Source organism: Gilbertella persicaria (genome assembly GCF_025201335.1).
Source record: "Gilbertella persicaria strain CBS 190.32 chromosome Unknown B0P05scaffold_48, whole genome shotgun sequence".
Taxonomy (NCBI): Eukaryota; Fungi; Mucoromycota; class Mucoromycetes; order Mucorales; family Choanephoraceae; genus Gilbertella; species Gilbertella persicaria.
Genome location: NW_026252009.1, coordinates 148,392 through 168,214, shown reverse-complemented (window position 1 = coordinate 168,214; position 19,823 = coordinate 148,392). Strand labels below are relative to the sequence as shown.

The following is a 19,823-nucleotide window of genomic DNA, read 5'->3' as shown; positions in this document are numbered from 1 at the left end:
AGAAAAAAGATGGCTAGTGTGGGGAATAACAAAATGGCTGAGTTTTTATTTGATAATCTCATTTTTTTTTATCTTTAGTAGTGGAAAAATAGTTTATCCCATATGAATTCATGCTAGAAATATCTGTTTAATTACAAGCTTTTTTTTAAAAAAAATAAAATAAGATAAAGTGGGGATATGTGCTAAATGTATTACAAAATAAGTTTCTTTACAATTCATCCTTGACAGGCTTCTTGACATCTTCGTCTTCCTTGATGGCTTCAACAATTTCTTCTTCCTTGGCATTTTGGGCTTCTTCAGCAAGAAGATCGTCCACATTCAAGTTGAGCTTTTCACCTTCTTCTTCTTCAAGAACACCTTCAGCTTCTTTCTTAGCCTTAGCTTCAGCAGCCAACTTTTCCTTGTAGTCAGCCAAAGCCTTGTCTTCATCAGCACGAGCAGCCTTGGATTCTTCACGCACCTTCTTGGCTTCTTCAATGTCGTCTGTGATCAAGATGTTATCAAAGATAGTACCAGACTTGACTTGCCAAACATCAATACCAACATGACCAAAATCATAAGCATAAATCTCATGATCCACCTTGTAATCAGGGTTATCAATTTCAGGATGCACCCATTCGCCCTTGTAAAGAGGGTTCTTGACTTTCTTGGGAGTCCAAGGACCATTGTATTCAGGGTTAGCAATGGATGGGGGTTCCCATTCACCGTCCATATCGTCATCCCAGTCTTCAGGCTTCTTGGCGTCCTTGTCAGGAATAAATTCAGGAATGTCGTCGTAACCTTCAGGCTTGACATCGTTCACATCGTCAATCATTTCCTCGTCTACCCAATCAGCAGGCTTGCTGGCATTAGGGTCTTGGATCTTTTTGGGTGGCAAAAAGTCCCAATCTTCTAAAAGATCGCCAGAGGCTTCTTCCTTACCGTCGACCATGATGGAGTAGGTTTGGTCAGGCTTGACAGTGAGGGTGTAAGTGTGTGTTAAGGTGTCTTTGGGAGCAGAGACCGTCTTTTTCAAGTCGTGGTTGGTACCGTTGTAGTTAAAGATAGCATGAACCATGGCTTTAGGACCACAGATATCAGGGCCAAACATGATATTGTATTGACTATCACCATTGAATGTCTTTTGATCCAGTTGGTTATCAAAGATCTAATAAAACGCGTCAGTTATCCGATGAGTAAGCAATATACACTGTACCTTAAGATAGCTACCACCACAGTCAATGTCTTGTTCATTCTTGACATCGAATTGGATGACAAGGTCCTTGCCCTTGCTATGGAAAGGCTTGGTAAGCTTAGTAGAAGCAGCATAGAAACGGTAGTCTTCAGAAGTTCTAAGGCCAGCTTGAGCAGCTTCATTTACAAACCATTTACCAGAAGACACTTCAAGTTGACCAAGGTCTTCGCGATAAGTAGAAGGAGTCCAGCGGTCTTTCCATCCTTCACCGTCAGAGAAAGTTTCGTGAAGGAAGACTTCAGCAGAAGCAACAGCAGCAAGGCCCAAGACAGCAGCAATAGTAGGAATCTTCATGGTAACGAAAAGAATAAATTGGAATAAAATAAAAACGAAAAGAAAAATAGAAACAAAGAAGAGGCATTTATAGTTCTTGAGGTTGCAATCTATTTTTCAGCCAATCATGGACTTTGTAAAGCGTTGCATTTTTTGATTGGATAAAATGCCATACATGTTCTGGAAGAACCCTATATATGAGAGTGTTACACGTAGCGTGCTTACAGTTGTCATAAGCAGGAATGTACATTCAGTCTTGTATCACGATTTCATATAACCTTATAAATGATAGTTGATTCAGACAAAACTTTGTCAACTACATGAACAATTTAGGAGGCCCTTTTTAAGATGACTTTAGGCTGTCCTTTATTGGATTGCATAATCTGACTGCTTTTGTGACAGCTCCCCCTTTTTTTTTTCTTTTTCGGTTTCGAGAAAGAAAAAAAAACTTACTTTCTCTTCTTTTTCGTTATGGTCAAGTCAGTCAAGAAAACAACTAAAAAAGCAGATAAAAAAGGATCTTTGATAAAAAAGAACTCTTCTTTTAAAAAGCAAAAACAAAAGAAATTAGAAAAGGGTGTTGATGGTGTAATTGAATACGAAACATTAGGTGATATTGATAGTTGGGATTGGACTGAAAGCACAGGTGCCGATGTCTTTATGGGTGATGATGCTGGTGGATTTTTGTGTTTGGAAGAAATCAGCGATGTTGAAGTTGAGTATGAAGGAGATGATACAGTTGGCAAAGTGGCTACATTCAAGGTAAAAGAGAGAGAGAGAGAGAGAGAGAGAGAGAGAGAGAGAGAAATAAAATAAACTGACATGGTATATGTTAGAGAATCAAAAAAGCAGATCGTAAGAAAGGGAAAAAAGCAGAGCCTACAGCTCCTCTTACCGTGGAAGAGACTGGAAAATATTTTGATTTGGATACATTTGATGAAGAATTAGCTACTCAACAAAAGGAGCAACAATCTGAAGAACAACCCTTAGAGCAACAATCTGAAGAACATCAAGAAGTAGAGGCAAAAGAGAACACTCAAGAGGAACCTAAAAAGACAAAAGCGCAAAAGTTGCTTGAAAAAAAAAGAAAGAACTCGAGAAATTAATGAACCAAGTTGAACAATTAGAGGCTGAAGCCAAAGATACAACGGATACCAACAAAGATAAGCCTAGAGATTCCAACAAACCTTTAAACAAAAGAGAACGTTTAGCAGCTAAAAGAAAAGCACAAGAAGAACAAGAAGAAGAACAAGAAGAAGAGAAAAAAAAGCTCAAGCCATCTCGTCCTACAGTAGATGATATAGACCCATCTGTGGATATCTCTGCCTGGAAAGATTTACATCTTGCTGAACCCATTCAGAATGCACTCAAATACAATCAATTCACATCACCTACACCTATTCAAAAGAACGCTTTGCCTTTGGCTATGCAAGGTCGTGATATCATTGGTTCTGCAGAAACAGGTTCTGGTAAAACCTTGGCCTTTGGTCTTCCTATCATTCACTACCTTGCCTCTCATGGTGCTCGCCGTGGTCTCTGTGGCTTGATCTTGACACCCACGCGTGAATTGGCTATCCAAGTCCGTGACCACATTGAAAAGATGTCTGTATTTACAGACCTCCGTGTAGTAGCTATTGTAGGTGGTATGTCTATTCAAAAGCAAGAGCGTTTGATGAAACAAAACCCTGACATCATTGTGGCCACACCCGGTCGTTTATGGGAAATTTTCTCCAACAACACCCACTATATGGACATGTTGAAGCATATCAAGTTCTTAGTGCTAGATGAAGCAGATCGTATGCTTGAAAAAGGTCATTTTGAAGAATTAAGCAAGTTGTTGAATTCGTTATCCAAGAAGCGACAAGACACGACTGAATGGCCTGAGCATGTAGGCCAGGATGCAACCAAACAGACCTTGGCTAGGGATATGGGTGTCCATCAGACATTTATTTACACAGCTACATTGACCAAAGATATTCGTTTTAATGTCAAGGCCAAAAAGAAAAAGTTGCCAGTCAAACAGACCAACAGCTTAGAAGATTTACTTGAGCGAATTGAATTTGCTGATCCTGAGCCTGCTCTTGTAGACATGACGTCTGATAGCGTCGTTGCTTCTCAACTGTTGGAAGCCAAGATTGATTGTGTCAACACAGAAAAGGATTTGTATGTCTATTATTTTGTCACACGTTATCCTGGTCGTACAATTGTGTTTGTGAACTCGATTGACGCCATTCGTCGCCTTGTGCCTGTGTTTAAGTTGCTGAATGTAGAAGTCTTGGGCCTTCATGCTCAAATGCAACAAAAACAACGTCTTAAGAGTTTGGATCGGTTCAAGAACAACCCCAAGGCTGTCTTGGTTGCCTCTGATGTCGCTGCCCGTGGTTTAGATATTCCCTTAGTGGACCATGTCATTCATTATCAATTGCCCCGTTCAGGTGAAATCTATGTCCATCGTAGTGGTCGTACAGCCCGTGCTAATCGTGAAGGTATTTCCCTCCTGTTGTGTGGACCTGAAGAAATCAAGATTTATCAAAAACTATGCCAAACACTCCGTAAAAACCAAGATTATCCTAATTTTCCTGTGGACATGAGTATCTTACGAGCCATGACAGAACGAGTAAAGCTTGCCGCTCAGATTGATAGTATTCAACATCAAGAATCCAAGCAAGCACACGAAGTGAATTGGATGAAGAACATGGCTCAAGAAATGGATGTTGAGTTTGATGAAGAGACCATGCAAGGCAAAGGACACAACAAGTCACAAGAAGAACTACAAAAGCAGAAAACAAAGGCTGCTAAATTAAAGCATCAATTGGCTGGTTTACTTAAGCAGCCTATTCTTCCTGCTGGTGTGTCTCCCAAGTTTTTGACAGGTGGTATTGTGTCTGATTTGGCTGAACGATTAATGAAGAACACAAGTAAGTCTATATCTCTCCTTCTTTCACTTATCATTGTATGGTAGATCATGAACTTTTGCCTGGTACATTAGATACAAAGGCTATTGAAGACTTGGGTTCTGTCAAAAAGAAAAAAGACGTTTATATAAAATAGAGGGGGGGGAATATTATAGATCAGTACTAGCATTATCATCTGCGGGTTCTAATAAGCTATTATCATGATTAAATATACATATATAATCATAAACATTTACCTATATTGTTTGAGAAGTACACATTCGCCTCCACTCTCTAAATCAATATTGTATTGATAAAAGTAACCTTCAGAAGTAACTACCATGACTTGAGGTGTAGTACTAACAAAACAAGTGTCAATAAGAATTCAAAAGGGTTGTCATTATTTTTAAAATACCTGCTAAGAGCAACTAAGCTTCGTACACCAGCACTTGGTAATTTCAAAGAAGCAAAATCTCGAGTAGGTTCCCACATTTCAGTCAACATATCTGGCAAATAAGAACCCATGCTGCCAGCCAAATTACGACCTAAATGCATAGAAGATCGACGCAATATTTGACTATAGAATATGAGCTTACTTTTTTTTTTTTTTTGTTATTGTTTTACCCAACACTGGAGCTTCTTCCTCTTGGTTCTTTATCTTGTTGAGCTTGTTGTTGGTTTTGTTGTTGGTTTTGTTGTTGATTATCATTGGCATAAAATGCACCATTACCATAGCCATTGCCATGAGTTAATCCAGGACTACCATTGGATGCTAATTTAAAGATATGAACTGTATCTGTATCACTCGAGACACACAAAAGAGAACTGACAAGGTTAAATGACATGCTATAGATTTTAGCAGCATAAGTTCCACGTCTGAACTGATATACTTTGGTAGCATCTAATGTAGAGAAGATGCGAATGACCGTTCCCTGCATAATATGAATATCATGACCCTATATATATATATATATATATAGTGTTACCTTTTCACTGGCTGTGGCTAATAAAGTACCCTCTGAATTCATTGAAATACAACTGATAGGTGATTTATGTGCCTGTACAATATTGGTCGTTTGAGGACCAAGAGCATCAAATAACTCGACATCACCCGACAAATAATTGGATGAACCATGATGAGGAGAAAAAGGTAAAGAAGAAGACCGGGCAGGATAAGCAATAAAGCAATTCTCGCTTGAGGGAGATAAGGCACAGATAGCTAGATAAAGAGATATAAACAAAACAAGAATGACAAGTATCTGTGTTTACCATTGGGATTTGGGTTTGTTTCAATCGTATGCAATAATTTCATATTGCTGATATCGTATAAAAATATCAACTCTTCTAGGACTACAATCAGTCTTCTTCTGTTCATTTTTACAGCAAGAATAGATGTAGGAAAAGATAGTTCACATATAGTTGTTTGTCTCTGTATCTTATGTTATTCTTATGTACAGTAACATACTTACTTGCCTTGGTGTTGATAATTTGAAGTTGTCGAGGAGAGAATGCAGGATGTTCTCCAGCACCCACTAAAGCAACAAGTGATGTACAAAACAACATCTCAACAATACCTGTTCCTCCCGCAGCTAACAAAGCATGATGTTAGACTCCTTTTTTTTTTCGCACTTTTACCTTGAGAGTAACATTTGCCAAAAGGATCACAGTTGTAAATGCGATAACCTCTTTGAGTACCAATCGATATACAACTAAAGTCTTGGTTAAAGTTTAAGAAGAGAATCTCGTTATTGCTTTTATCGCCTAAGTTCATGAAATAAACACACAGTGAGAAAAAAAAAAAGAAGAGAGAAAAAAGGTTGAACCTGAAAAATACGAACGAGTGCATGTAGATCATCTGACCAATCACACCCCCTCTATTTTATTTTTATTTTTTACTGTTTAGAGACCACTTGGATATTGTACTTTTTCTGAAATTCGACAAACTCTTCTTCTTTACGCTTATAAGACTGTAATAATGACTCAATGACTTGTTGAATCTATCCTGATATGAATACAATATACACACACACACACACATATATATATATATATATGACTTACACCACTGTAGTTGGTTTCTAAAGCAGGCAAGACTTCTTTCACTGTTCTCTCGACCAATACACCACCTACCATACGGAAACATTTACGTTCGGGCTCAAGTGGTGAAATACTGTCAATCACAAGCCTAAATCAAAGCTTATTTAATATGTCGGCCTAATAGGACTCATCTTACTTGTGTTCCTCTACTTCTGATTCCAATTCGCCTACTTTTTGTGCTAATTGTTGAAGTTCATTCTTGTATTGGTTATACTGTATATGAGATAAGTATAATGAGTCCTTGTTGCATCTAATACCTTTTGAGTTAATTCGGCATCGGATGGTCTGTTGGAAGTCATGATGATACGCGTCTAGATCTCGAAAAAAAAAAAAAGAAAATAAATAAAATATAAAACGGAAAATGAAATGTTTAAAATTTTTAATTGAGTTTTAATAAACTATAGTCAAAGGATATAAAGAGAAGGAGGAGGGGGTATACATCATTATAGATAAAAGGAGACAAGTCGGTTGATAGGATCAGTAGTAATCTTGCTGCTTGGTTGAGTGACAGGCAATAACAATGTTTGTTTGACAGCTTTGATTGTACTTGTTTGTTTCTTTTCTTTTGTCTGTTGATTGACTGTGAGTTTTTGATAGGATTCACGTAGATAGATAGGATCAATATCAGCTTGAATAAAAGTCATGTTACTAAATATAAAGAAAAGAGGAAGAAATAGGAATAAAAAAAGAGGTGCTTTTATAGTAAGAAATAAACCAATCAAATGCTATCCAATCAGCTTCCTCACGTGGCAAATGTAAATATGAAATTGACAATCCATTGTTCTAATACTACACGTGTGACTGAAGTCTCTTTCTTTTTTTTTTTTTGCCTTTACTCACTATGTTTCAACAGCAAAAAAATGGGCCTAAAAAGTTCAACTTTGGACTACTCAAAAAGACAGAAGGAGAGAAAAGAAAAGCAACAGATAATGTGTCAACCAATAAGAGACAAAGACCTGCTTTTGTTGATGACGATGAAGACGAGTTGTTAGCCAGTGCTGGTATAGGTAAAAGACACGGTATAAAAGCATAGACTGACTAGATTAGACATCAAGCAAGACACAAAAGACGAAGAAGACGATCCTCTTGATGCATTTATGGCAGATATGAGTGAACAAGCAAAGAACACGAAATCAGAACCCAAGGTAAGTTGAGTAATTTATCCTTTTTGAATAACATGGGTTAGATTCGAAGAGACGATATTGAAGATGAAGATGACTTGGAGAGTTATGTTCGTCACATGAAAGAAAAGGGCGTTACTTTAGGCAACTCGAATCAACCTATGCCTGTCTATGACGAAGTAAGCACCTTGTCTCATACAGCTTTAATTGATCCCTGTAGAATGCCAACTCTGATGATGAAGTCTATGCAACAGCAGCAGCCATTGATGCTCGCCTTGAGAACAGCCATGAAGACCCACTTGAACCTGTCAAGAAAGAAATCGAGCCCTTGCCTCGTGTTGATCATGACAGCATAGACTATCTTGAAATCGAAAAGGACTTTTATCAAGAACACCCTGATATTGCAGCATTGGATGACATGCGTGTTCAAGCCATCCGCCAAGAATTAGGCTTGCATGTCACAGGTCATCAAGTACCTAAGCCCTGTGTTTCTTTTGGGCACTTTGGATTTGATGAGGATCTGTTGAATGCAGTTGTGAAGGCAGGGTATACAGAACCCTCTGCTATTCAAAAACAGGCCATTCCTGTGGCTATGTGTGGTCGAGATATCATTGGTATTGCCAAGACAGGATCTGGCAAGACAGCTGCCTTTGTGTTGCCCATGTTGATTCATATCATGGATCAACAAGAACTTGTTAAAGGTGATGGTCCTATTGGGTTAATATTAGCACCTACTCGCGAATTGGCTGTGCAGATCTATCAAGAGACACGAAAGTTTGCCAAGGCTTATGGACTCAAGTAAGATATGTCTATACATACACTGAATCACTCATGATAATCATGACTAGAGTGGCTGCTGTCTATGGTGGTGCGTCTAAACTAGAACAATTCAAGGATTTACGCAGTGGCACTGTAGAAATCCTTGTGGCTACACCAGGCCGATTGATTGATATGATCAAGATGAAAGCAACCAATTTAAGACGTGTAAGCTATCTTGTATTGGATGAAGCAGATCGCATGTTTGACCTTGGTTTTGGTAAAAGAAAGAGATGTTTAACTAAGGATTAATATGCTTCTATAGAACCTCAAGTGAGATCTGTGTGTGATAATATTAGACCTGATAGGCAGAGTAAGTTGACATGGAGATGATAATAGTATTGTTTATTTACTAAACATACAAAAAGCTCTTTTGTTTAGTGCTACATTTCAAAAGCGTATTGAAGCTTTGGCTCGTAGTGTCACAACAGATCCAATTAGAATTAATGTAGGCACAACAGGTCAAGCCAATGAAGATATTACACAAATAGTACAAGTATTTGAAGAAGACACGATGAAATGGGACTGGCTTATCTATCATTTAGCTGGCTTCTGTGTGGGTAAAGTATACGCAAAGAAGAGAGAGTGTATTTGGTTTACTAAGCATACATAGGTGGAAGTGTAATTATCTTTGTTGGTAGAAAAGATGCTGTGGATACGCTTTCTCACAACTTAAATCAAGCTCATTTTGAATGCAAGTATTTAGCCTGTTTAAAAAGATGGTTAATCGGTATGTTGTAGGTGTGGCATTGCATGGTGACCTACAGCAGTTTGAAAGAGAAAAAGTACTTGGAGATTTCAAATCCAATAAGGTCAAGATCTTAGTTTCGACTGATGTAGCTGCCCGAGGTTTAGATATTAAGACAGTCAAGACAGTCATTAATTACGATATCGCTCGAGACATTGATTCACATACGCACCGTGTAGGCAGAACAGGAAGAGCTGGTGAAAAGGGTACAGCCTATACATTGATCACACAAAAAGAAGACAGATTTGCAGGAGAACTTGTTCGACATTTAGAGACTTCAGGACAAATCGTACCACCTGAATTGATGTCTTTGGCCATGAAGAATCCAAGGTTTAGAGACGCACGTAATTCAAGAGGCAGAAGAGGAGGAAGAGGTCGAGGTCGAGGTCGAGGTCGACATCATCCTAAAACGAATGCTAATTTTGAGCCTATTCAATTCCAAAGATCAAGTACAGGCGGACTAAGCACAACACCCAATGCAGCCAAACCAAGTCGATGGCAATAAAAGCCTTGCTTTTCACTTTTTGAATTTTAGTTTTTATCTATTAGAGAGTATTTGGACTGGTCTAAGCAATGCAGTTTACGTCCAACAGGTTTAGGTGTAGTTTCTGAGTAGGACAAAGAAAATCGAGGTTTGAAATGCCGAACTCTCCTTGTTCAAGATGTTCATTGATGATCATGTCCAAAGCTACTCTCTTTAGCCTCAAAAATAGCATTTATTATGTTATTTCTTACTCGCACACATTCTGCGTATCGATTGATGTAGAAATAAGTGCCCACTTATTAGTCAATGCCTACTGAAAAGGGCCTCTTTCATACTGTTTGCAGTGTACAACAAGCTTTGATTGAAGATTTGAATGCAATGCTCAAATCAAGTTAACCTTTTTTTGTCTTAGTAAACTCTTTCTCTTTTCTTCAGAAGTACTTGGAGGTGAACTTTCCTCATTTCGGTTGGATCAGACCTACATTGGGTCACTCCAAGAAATTCTTTTTTATCACAAACCTCCGTGAATCCCCATGAGTCAAAAAAAATGAATCTCACAAAACAGTAAGACTAATGGTACCATTCAATTCTTTGACTCAAAAAAACATGTTTTAAATGAAGAAAGAGGCCATTTTAGCTGTCTGGTTGCCGAGTAATGATGTATCAAAGAATGTCCTGTTTAAGCTGTGTTTTGAGCATTTTTACTCTAGATGTCATATAGAACTTGCAAGCAATCAATTTCTCTAAAGCATCTTATGTTATTTTGAGTGCCAGAGAACATAGGAAAGTAGGAACATAGGCATTTTATACTGAAAATGTGGGGGTAAAGGGACAAAAGATGTACCAGATGGCAGTGTGCAGAGATTAAAATGGAAGGCAACTTCCATTCTTTATCCCGCCGCATCAGAAATTGGGCTTTTGCTGAGAACTGCATAAAGACGTGGTTATCTGGCTTTGGTGTAGTGACAAAAGTTGTAGATCCTTGCTTTCTGAGTCTTTTAGTATAATGAATACAACAACTTTGCTACTAAAACATTGGGTAAATAGGCAGAAACGTTTTCAAGGGGTTTCACTCTTATCGTACCGCTTTTATAGTACAACTGACAGGCAGACATATTTATCAAAAACTAGAGCGTCATGGTTCTTTCGCCTAACAAGCCAACCCACAACATGACATCCTCCAAAGGGCGTCGTAACAACGATAATATACCCAGAACTTGGTCTCAAGTAGCGGCTAGAACTATTGTGTCTGCTAACCAGCCGTCATCATTGGCTGCCACAGCTTCATCTGCACGCACTTCTGGTTCTTCCCAGTCGAAGTATGCTAGTACCAACACTCTTTCTTCAGGCACTATTACGCCTTATATTGTCGGTTTAGAGAAAGATAGTGTATTGATTGATATCACCAATATTCGTGATGTGAATGGCCTTAAACAGTTTCTTGGGTCACTTAATACCCATGAAGAGTATTATTTCTTTGGCACTTTACTTGTTGAGCGCAAGTATTTGCAGAGACGTTTTATTGAAACTTGCTGGGACACCAACTCAGAAGTATACAATAAGTTGATCAACACCGGTTTGCAGATGGAAGATAATAATATTATTAAAGGTTACCGCAGCTTGCCCCAGAATGCAAAAATTGCTCGAGTTAAGGTTGAACGACTCCCCTTGATTCATCCTTCAACTCTCCGCGAGCAAATAACCAAACGTTTTTCCCATTTTGGTGAAGTCCTAGATCTGGGATTTCATATGGACGGTGCTGTATTTTTCGGCCAGGGCTACGTCGTTCTTGACCTGAACAATCCTCACAAGTCTGAGCCTGAGCAACTTGGTCGAGTAGTGGATTGGCCCAAATTTGATCGTGAACTTCTGCTTACGTGGGATGAAATGCCCCAATTTTGTCGTTTTTGTCAAAAATCTGACCATTGTCGAGCAGATTGCATGGAACTCATTAATACTCGTCGTTGTTATAACTGCAATGAGCGTGGTCATATCAGCCGTGATTGTCCTCGTCGTAGTCATGGATCAGGCCACCCTCCTAATAAGCGTATTGGGATCACAAAAGACAAGGCTAGTAGATCAGGATCCAACCTGCCCAATGAGCAACTGGCACAAAGTGCGAAGCATAAGCAAATTGTCCCTCCTGCTGCATTGACTACTGTTCCTCTTAGTCAAATAGCAACCGAGACTATTCAAACACTTTCAAACGATATTACAGTAGTCGAGCATGAATTGATGGATCATTAAATGAAAGAGCAAGGAGATAGTGAAGTAGAAATCATTGACTCCGATGGAGAGGATGATGATGAATATCTTCAAAATATTCCAAGCAATAATCCAACCCAAGAGGCTTTGGACTTAGAAAGGTTTATCCAGGAGCGTAAAAAGATCAAATTTAATCATGACGATGAGAGACATAGAGTGGTGCCTAATCATAATACAGGTGGATCAACAGGTACCTCTCCTGACTTTCAATAAGATAATCTATGCCTAAAGACTCTATGCAAATTGCCACCCTTAATTGTCGTGGCCTTACGAAAACTTCATATCCTTACAAACAGTCCTTATTCATCCGCTTTCTACGTTCAACTAAATATGACATTCTATGCTTACAAGAAACACACGCATCTACACTTAATATACAGAAACAGCTCAATCTCAAGTTCCAGACTAAATTTAGTCTTTGGACAGAACACTGTGGCATTGTTTCCTTAAAATCTCACTACAAAATTACAGCACATCCCACCATCAATTCTACCAATGGCCGCTTTCTCTTAGCGTCTATCGCTCATGCCTCTGAACCCTCCATTCCTTTTATGTATATCCTCAATATTTATGCTCCTGCTTATTGTAGTAGTCGATCCACATTCTTTCGCATGTTATCTTCCAATCAACCATTAATATCACATTTACAGTCAACGTCTTTGCCTATTATTATTGCTGGCGATTTCAACTATGACATTTACCGTAAATCCAACATTGATACGTGCTGGAATGATCTACTTCTTACTTCATTCCAGGATTGTTTTCAAAGTGATCCTCTTCCTACATTTGTTAGTACCACTGGTAGTCGCAAACATATTGACTATATATTTTGCACTCTACCTCATGCTGACAATGTAATTTCTATGACTCAAAATTTTGTCAACTACAGTTGGACTGACCATGCCTTGCTTTCTATCAACTATCAACTGGTGCACACTCCAGCTGGACCTGGTCCTTGGAAAGGTAATCCTAATCTTGCTCGACTATCTGCATATAGAAAAGGTTTGACAACACATATTGAGCAATACATGGATAACATCAACCGTTTGGATCCTGATTGCCCTTCAGTTCAAACTATTTGGGATGAATTGAAAGAACAAGTCAAAGTTTTTACTCGATCCTTCCAGATCGAGCGTAACAACTGTCGATCCAAATCTCTGAAAAAGCTTCAATCCAAACGCAACAAAATTTTACGAGATCATAAAAATACATCTATTTTATCATCTCTTTTGCCAAAGGTTGGAAAAATGATTACTATTTTGCAGGATGAATCTGCCGAAATAGAACATCTCAAAGCAGGCAAATTTTGGCGAGAAAAAGGTGAACGATCTCCTGGTCTTCTCAAAAAACTTGCACAAGATAGGTCTACACAGCGAACAATACCAAAGCTCTTTGATCCCAATTCTAGACGATTGGCTACTAATACACAAGGGAAAACAAAGATGATGGTTGCCTTCTATAAGGCGCTATATCGTCTTGACAAGATCCAATCCTCTGATGTCAATACGCTTTTACAACGTACCAACAGCCAACGACTTACTAAAGAGCAAGCATCTACCCTTGAAAGTCCTATCACTTGGCTGGAGATATCGAAAGCAAGTAGACGTTCACCTCGTCATAGTAGCCCTGGTAGCGATGGTTTGCCATACGAAATTCTAGGTATTCTACTTCGTGTCCCTTGTTTAAGGCAGCTAGTTCTACAAGTATACAATGATGCCTTAGCTCATTCTTTACTCCCGAAATCATGGCTGCTATCACTTATGACTCTTTTGCCTAAGAAAGGTGATCTAACGCGGGCAGAGAACTATCGTCCTCCAGTTGGTGAATACAGATAACAAGATCTTAACTCGGATAATCAACCACAGGATTATGACAATAGCTGCTACACTTATCAATAGACATCAGCTAGGCTTTATGCCTGGTAGATATATTGCTAAACATGGCTTGCTCACCCAAATAATCATGGAAAATGCAGCAACAAACTACCGCCGACCAGAGAAAGACCTTGGCATTCTTTTAGACCAAGAAAAGGCCTATGATCGTGTCAACCTTGACTATCTCAAGCAAGTGTTGTTACACTTTGGTTTTCCAAAGACCCTGGTTGTCAGCACTATTACCTTGTTTAGAAATAATTCCATTTGTATCAACATCAATGGTTGGCTCTCTAAGCAGTTGGTTCCAAAGCGTCGAGACCTCAAACAAGGTGACCCACTCTCTTGTATTTTGTACAATTTTGCCTTAGAGCCACTTCTCCAGTCAATATTGAATGACACTCAATTTTCTGGCTATCGCTTCAAGCATAATGATTTTAGTCAAGCTATTACCTTACCTGCTATCAAATTGCTTAGTTATGCTGATGACACTTTAGTTTTTCTTCATAATATCCGTGACCTTCGCAGAATGCAGTTTTACTTGCAGACCTACAGTAAAGCATCCAATGCCAAGATTAACTACCATAAAGTGCGAGCAATCTCTCTCTCTGGCCACAATCTAGATGATAAATGGCTGACTACTCTACAAGCCATTGACATTCCCAAGATATGGTGCCGTACAGATGCTGAACCCATTATCTATTTAGGTCTTCCCCTTATCCAATCCTTGGACCAGCGCGCTCACTTTTTTTCGTCTCTCACTCGATCACTGACTCCACTGGCGGATATTCATGCCTCACGCAATCTTTCTGTTGTTGGTAGAGCTACAGTTGCCAGTTCGCTTTTATTGTCTAAATGCTGGTATATTTTACGGGTGATCCCTACCACTCAAGCAATCCTTAATACCATTCGAACTGTCATTACTTCTTTTGCCAACCGGCAAATCTTTCCTCGCATTAGTTGGCAAAGTGGCATGGTGGCCTTGGCATTCTTGAATTGTTTTCTCAGCAGAAATCACTGTATTACCATTGGCTTCATCCTTTTTTGTGTCCTCAAGCTGAACGTTCTCTAATACAAGACTTTCTAGCAGCACATATCCGTGCTTTGCTTCAGACTGAACATCTGTTCTTGGGTCTGCTCTTTCCTCGTTCTCGCCCAGGCCAACTCAGGCAATTGGCAAGTAATAGTGTCACAATGTGCTGCCAGACAATGGATGCTATTCCTAGGAAACAGTACTCATACATGCCAAACTCTATCGAATGCCTTCTACTGCCATTACGCTCAATTGTTTTGCCATCTGACACCTTTGATTTGCCTCTCAAGCTACGCACAGTAGCAGTTTCCTATCTATATGAGTACCATCCACAGGGTCACTATTTGGCACCAATACCAGTTTCTTCCTTTCCCCTGGATATCCGTCGTAGTGTCAGAAAATATATTCAAGCAGTGAATCAAAATCATTGTCAACTGGAGCCATTCTTTGGTCAATGCCTTGTTCGTACTTCATTAGGCTTATACAATCCTGTGCATATTTCTGCAATCCAGCGGTCTCTTGGTTTCTTTTCTTTTGTGCGTATGTTGAAACTGCCTTTTGACAATGAAAATTTCATTGCCCTCAAAAAGGGTGGCTATACTTTCCGTAAGGTCATCACACAAGCTGCCTTGTCTGATATCATTGCTCGGCAAGAAGTTTCTTCTGCTGCTTGGAAGTACTTTTGTTGTATACCTATCACAACATTGCAGAGAAATGTGATGTATCGATTTCTGACTCGCAAGATTCCCACTCGCTTATTTCTATTCAAGGTTTTTCCTGCTCGCTTCCCTACTGCTGCCTGCATTTTGTGTGGTGATCAGGAGACTGTGTACCATTTCTTCTTTCGCTGCCCCCAAAAATTTCCGTTCTGGGATGCCTTGATCAGGGAATTTTTGTGGCCAGGCACCTCTCTGGATCTAGTCTCTGATGCACTTGCATCTTTCAATTTTTCTCAGATTCGGTCTCAAACAAACTGTCCTCTTTCAGTAGCCATGGTAACCTTGATCGGTCTCTCTGAAATCTGGAAGCCCCATTGGGCCCATACCATGCAGAACCAACCATTCCATTATCTCTCTGTTCTTCACAGCGCTCGCTATCAAATTAAGCGTATAGCTGCTGAAAATGACTTTTCATCTTGAGAGGTCTTTTCTCGCAATAGCTGCTCTTCTTTCTTTTTATGTTTTTCTACTTTCGTACTATCGTATCAATTTTGTTTTTCTTTATATTTTCTTACAATAAATAATTGTCGAGCATCTCTTTTAATGGGTCTCTCCCAAGACCACTAATACGTGCGGCAAATAAAATCATTAAAAAAATCGAGCTTTTGCTAAGAACTATATAGAAATGCAGTTATTTCGCCTTAGTATAGTGACAAGAATTTTAGGTTTCTGCTTTTTGAGTCTATTGATGTAAAGAAAATAGTAAATTTGACGTTGAAATATTGAGAGAAGTGGTAGAAATGTTATCAAGGTTTTCATTTATATCTCATTATTTTTATAGTACAACTAGCAAGTAAATACTTTCACCAAAAACTAGAGCTTTTGACGCACATTTTGAGTACTTGATCTTATTGATAGCACTAATTTCCGTCTAGTAGCATAAAAAAAATAAGAGTTGGCAAAATGAGGATTTTCGTGAAGAGCACCCTTTAGTCAAAAAGCCAAAATGTTCAAATTTTACAAGTCGCTTTTTTTTAGTCCATATCAACTCCAAAAGTACTCTATATACTATTAAGCATAGTTTTTAGGTTGCTGGAGCATGTATGCATGCATAAATATGCTTTATGTTACTTTTGTAAACGTAAAAAAAAAAGACAAAGATGCGTTTAAAGTGTTGTATTCTTTTTCACTGTTAAAACATCCATTTGTCTAGTGTCTTTGTTCCCTGAGCAAGTAATGTGTTATTAAATAGCTTGTCCAAATAAAAAACTAGATTAAAAACACACACACATACACACATACTTGATCTATTGAGCTTATGAGTTTGATAAACCAAATTTAAGTCGTATTGACTTAATTTTGTGATGAGTTGCTCGATAAGCATTTAATTGAAATTTAAAACAAAGATGCAAGCAGAAGTGAGGAACATCAACTGATTCGTTAATTGCAACTTATTGACCATCTAAAGAAATCCTCTTTTATGAAGAAGGGCATTTTCTCCATGGGAGAACCTCTTGTTATTTCATAGTTGGGAATAATGAGAAAAAATATCAAATAAGCAAAAATTAAATTCTAGAGCAAATAAAAAATATATTGTTACTTACATTAGTTAATGAGAAAGAGCAGGGAATAGAAGAGAGATAAATTAGTAATAGATCTTAACTGAAGGGAATGATCATATAGGTGCACAAGTCAAGGCATTGAAAGGTGTACTTCAACAAGAAATATGCGACATGCTTGGTCTGAAGCATACCACGCTGTGATAGATGCAAAAGGTGGTCACAGTAAATATTAGTTCCTCGATTTTTTTTATACTGTTTTGACAAACAACCTACACTTTTATTCTACGCGGCCTATAGTGTTAACCTACTATGTTTGAAAAGCTTACTCAAGGGTGGAAATCACGCAATTTTTTTTGTTTTAAGGATCATCCGATATTTCTAAAGTCTTCTATAAGGGTCTATACAGGTTCATAGCTCGATGAATGAATTCTTCTAAAGATAATGTGTCATTGACTTCATGGAATGATGCAGAAGATATGGTACCTTTTTGAATCAACGCACCACTTTGGTCAGGATATGTATAGATTTTCTTCAAACCAATGATATGACTATATTCATTACAGTAGCAAGCTAGTAAAGAGGATTATACACAAAAACAGATTACATGTAGATGCATGTGCTTGTTTATGTTACCCTTCCTAATTCAATTCGGTAAACAACAGTTTCTCTCATTATTGCAACAGTCGTACCTGAATCTAAGAATAGCATGGATGTAGTAATACGGCTTAGACCCAATAAACTACATGACAAGACTCAGTTATATCTGAACCAAGAAAGTCATTTAATCATTCGATCTAAGAAAAAAAACGGCATCTTTAAGACATTATTCTCCTCGAGAGTATGATTGTTTGAAAGCGGGGTAACGATACTCGTTAGACAAAGGCCTAACGGTGACTGCCAAGCTTTTTTCATTTCGCTCTCTCCTCCTCCTCCCTTTTTTCACTTCTTTTCACAATAACTAAAGAATGCCAAATGAAAGAGTAGAACAGGAACAGCGAATGTCTTGTTCTCCACCACCGTATTCTTCAGATGAGACTCATCTTGCATCTTTCCCCGGAAATCTTGACTTGAGCCACTTGGAAGAACAAGTAAGGATATATACACTATTGATTTTTTCATGTATTTATTTTTAGAGCTCAAGCATGTCTTGTTTACAACTCAAACTAGTAACTTCGAGCATAGATAATTGGAATTCAACTCCTTATGAGTGCAGTTGTGTGCTTGAGGATCGATTCTTATTGTTGGGCCATATAGAAGGTATTCAAGTAGTAGATTTGCACGATACAAACCAACAGCCCAAAACCATTATTTGGACAAGAGCACGCCAAATGATCCATATTGAATCATGCCGCGTTGTATTGATTTTGGCAGGAAGATATAAACAAGTACGCTGTTATTCGTATGATGCTTTGTTGCGACTCGTTTATGCAGTTTTGTCTTTAGAGTGGACCACACGACGTGACACAACGCACGATATCCCAACACACCAAGCCTGGGAGTTGGTTGCTTCCTTGTCTGGCAAAGCACCTGAAGACGATATACAAAGTGAGCCCAATATAGCTTCCATTCAACCAACACCTATTACATCGCCTTCGACACCTACTACTATGAGCAACAGTAATGGATTTGCATTAAATCTAAAAGAACGTTTGGTGAAAAAGAAAGAGGAAAAGATGCCTTCCAAGCAAATCTCTCTTGTGGATCAATTGACACTTTCAGGTATCACAAAGCTCTTTTATGTATGCAATGATATTATCCTACAAGACTTCTACTACAAACTGTCTGAATCTAAAGATGCATTGGATATACAGACTTATCAAACAAGTACCTATGTGTTTGCAGCCATTCGTCACCGAGATAAAATTGTGCTTTGGCAACGCAAGCGAGATCACCCATTACGTCCTTTTTATCGTCTCAAGGTGTTTTGGATTCCAACTGAAGCAAAGAGCATTGCATTCGCAGATGATCGCAGTACACTTCGTCATATTCTAGCTGTCTTTTCAAGTGAAGCCACAGCCATTGAATTAAGAGACAGCAAAGTACAATCTGTGCCTATTGATCCTACATTAGAACGCATCTATCAAACAACATGGATTCGAGATCAATACGAGCATCAACTTGGATCACCCAAATCACCCATCAATTCACCTATACCCCAATCGCTGAACAACAATAATGAACCTTATCCCACACTGCCGGCCAGTCTTTCAGTTCCTCCTATCCAATGGACATCACTCATCCAGCTTCCATTTTACCCTGATTCTCTTCCAGCTACCATGCTTACTACTGACTATTCTATTCCTCCTTCTTATGCTACTGTAATCACATCGCTTAGTAGTGCTGCTCCACCTGATCCTGTTGCACTACCCTCCACTGATTTGCCTCAACTCTTCTTTGCCACTTTGTCAAAGCAGAGTTATATCATTGATCTTTCAGGTGCCTTATTTTCAACCCAAGTCTATCGATGGACTGAAGCACCTGTCCATATTGAGTTTATTCAGATTGATCCAAACACAAATGATTGGTATGTGGTTGGATTTGGAACAGAAACAGTTGAAGTGTTACAGATTAAGACAGGCCAATCGATCCAAAGTGTAATGCGTGGTGTACCTGTCAAATTTCTGGGCCGTTGGGATGTGCCTGTTCCAAGAGAAGACAATAAGCGAAAACCCAAGCATGTATTTCATGCTTTGTTCTGGAGCAGTTGTGCATCGAGTGAAAGAGTGCATGTATACATGTTAAAATCCACTAAAAGTTATAGATAAA

At 38.7% G+C, this 19,823-nt stretch overlaps 6 protein-coding genes across 6 annotated transcripts; 3 read left to right on the top strand and 3 right to left on the bottom strand.

Moving 5' to 3' along the window:
* Positions 1–208: 208 nt before the first annotated feature.
* B0P05DRAFT_477673 (Calreticulin family-domain-containing protein) lies at positions 209–1,528 on the bottom strand (the record flags this gene model as incomplete). The annotated part of the gene is made up of 2 exons (XM_051574980.1): positions 209–1,147; positions 1,196–1,528. The coding sequence occupies 2 exons, from the start codon at positions 1,526–1,528 to the stop codon at positions 209–211; spliced, it is 1,272 nt and encodes a 423-aa protein (XP_051431159.1).
* A 429-nt stretch (positions 1,529–1,957) lies between these two features.
* B0P05DRAFT_640651 (P-loop containing nucleoside triphosphate hydrolase protein) lies at positions 1,958–4,558 on the top strand (the record flags this gene model as incomplete). Its single annotated transcript, XM_051583751.1, has 4 exons — positions 1,958–2,269; positions 2,344–2,523; positions 2,595–4,425; positions 4,470–4,558. The coding sequence occupies exons 1-4, from the start codon at positions 1,979–1,981 to the stop codon at positions 4,556–4,558; spliced, it is 2,391 nt and encodes a 796-aa protein (XP_051431158.1). The 5' UTR covers positions 1,958–1,978.
* B0P05DRAFT_557727 (WD40-repeat-containing domain protein) lies at positions 4,491–6,194 on the bottom strand. Its single transcript, XM_051580050.1, has 8 exons — positions 6,037–6,194; positions 5,875–5,990; positions 5,671–5,830; positions 5,388–5,620; positions 5,026–5,333; positions 4,817–4,978; positions 4,659–4,760; positions 4,491–4,614 (listed from the first exon to the last, which is right to left on the bottom strand). Exons 1-8 carry the CDS (start codon positions 6,170–6,172, stop codon positions 4,572–4,574), a joined length of 1,260 nt encoding a protein of 419 aa, XP_051431157.1. The 5' UTR covers positions 6,173–6,194; the 3' UTR covers positions 4,491–4,571.
* Positions 6,195–6,212: 18 nt separating this feature from the next.
* B0P05DRAFT_557723 (Prefoldin beta-like protein) lies at positions 6,213–6,829 on the bottom strand. The gene is made up of 4 exons (XM_051580049.1): positions 6,756–6,829; positions 6,635–6,711; positions 6,463–6,586; positions 6,213–6,398 (listed from the first exon to the last, which is right to left on the bottom strand). The coding sequence occupies exons 1-4, from the start codon at positions 6,795–6,797 to the stop codon at positions 6,294–6,296; spliced, it is 348 nt and encodes a 115-aa protein (XP_051431156.1). The 5' UTR covers positions 6,798–6,829; the 3' UTR covers positions 6,213–6,293.
* Positions 6,830–6,846: 17 nt separating this feature from the next.
* B0P05DRAFT_557717 (P-loop containing nucleoside triphosphate hydrolase protein) lies at positions 6,847–9,750 on the top strand. The gene is made up of 10 exons (XM_051580048.1): positions 6,847–7,253; positions 7,328–7,505; positions 7,546–7,643; positions 7,685–7,798; positions 7,840–8,417; positions 8,468–8,655; positions 8,701–8,748; positions 8,804–8,995; positions 9,049–9,129; positions 9,177–9,750. The coding sequence occupies exons 1-10, from the start codon at positions 7,221–7,223 to the stop codon at positions 9,686–9,688; spliced, it is 2,022 nt and encodes a 673-aa protein (XP_051431155.1). The 5' UTR covers positions 6,847–7,220; the 3' UTR covers positions 9,689–9,750.
* An 8,914-nt stretch (positions 9,751–18,664) lies between these two features.
* Positions 18,665–19,822, top strand: B0P05DRAFT_477826 (uncharacterized protein; the record flags this gene model as incomplete). Its single annotated transcript, XM_051574986.1, has 1 exon — positions 18,665–19,822. The coding sequence occupies one exon, from the start codon at positions 18,665–18,667 to the stop codon at positions 19,820–19,822; it is 1,158 nt and encodes a 385-aa protein (XP_051431154.1).
* Between the last annotated feature and the right edge of the window lies 1 nt (position 19,823).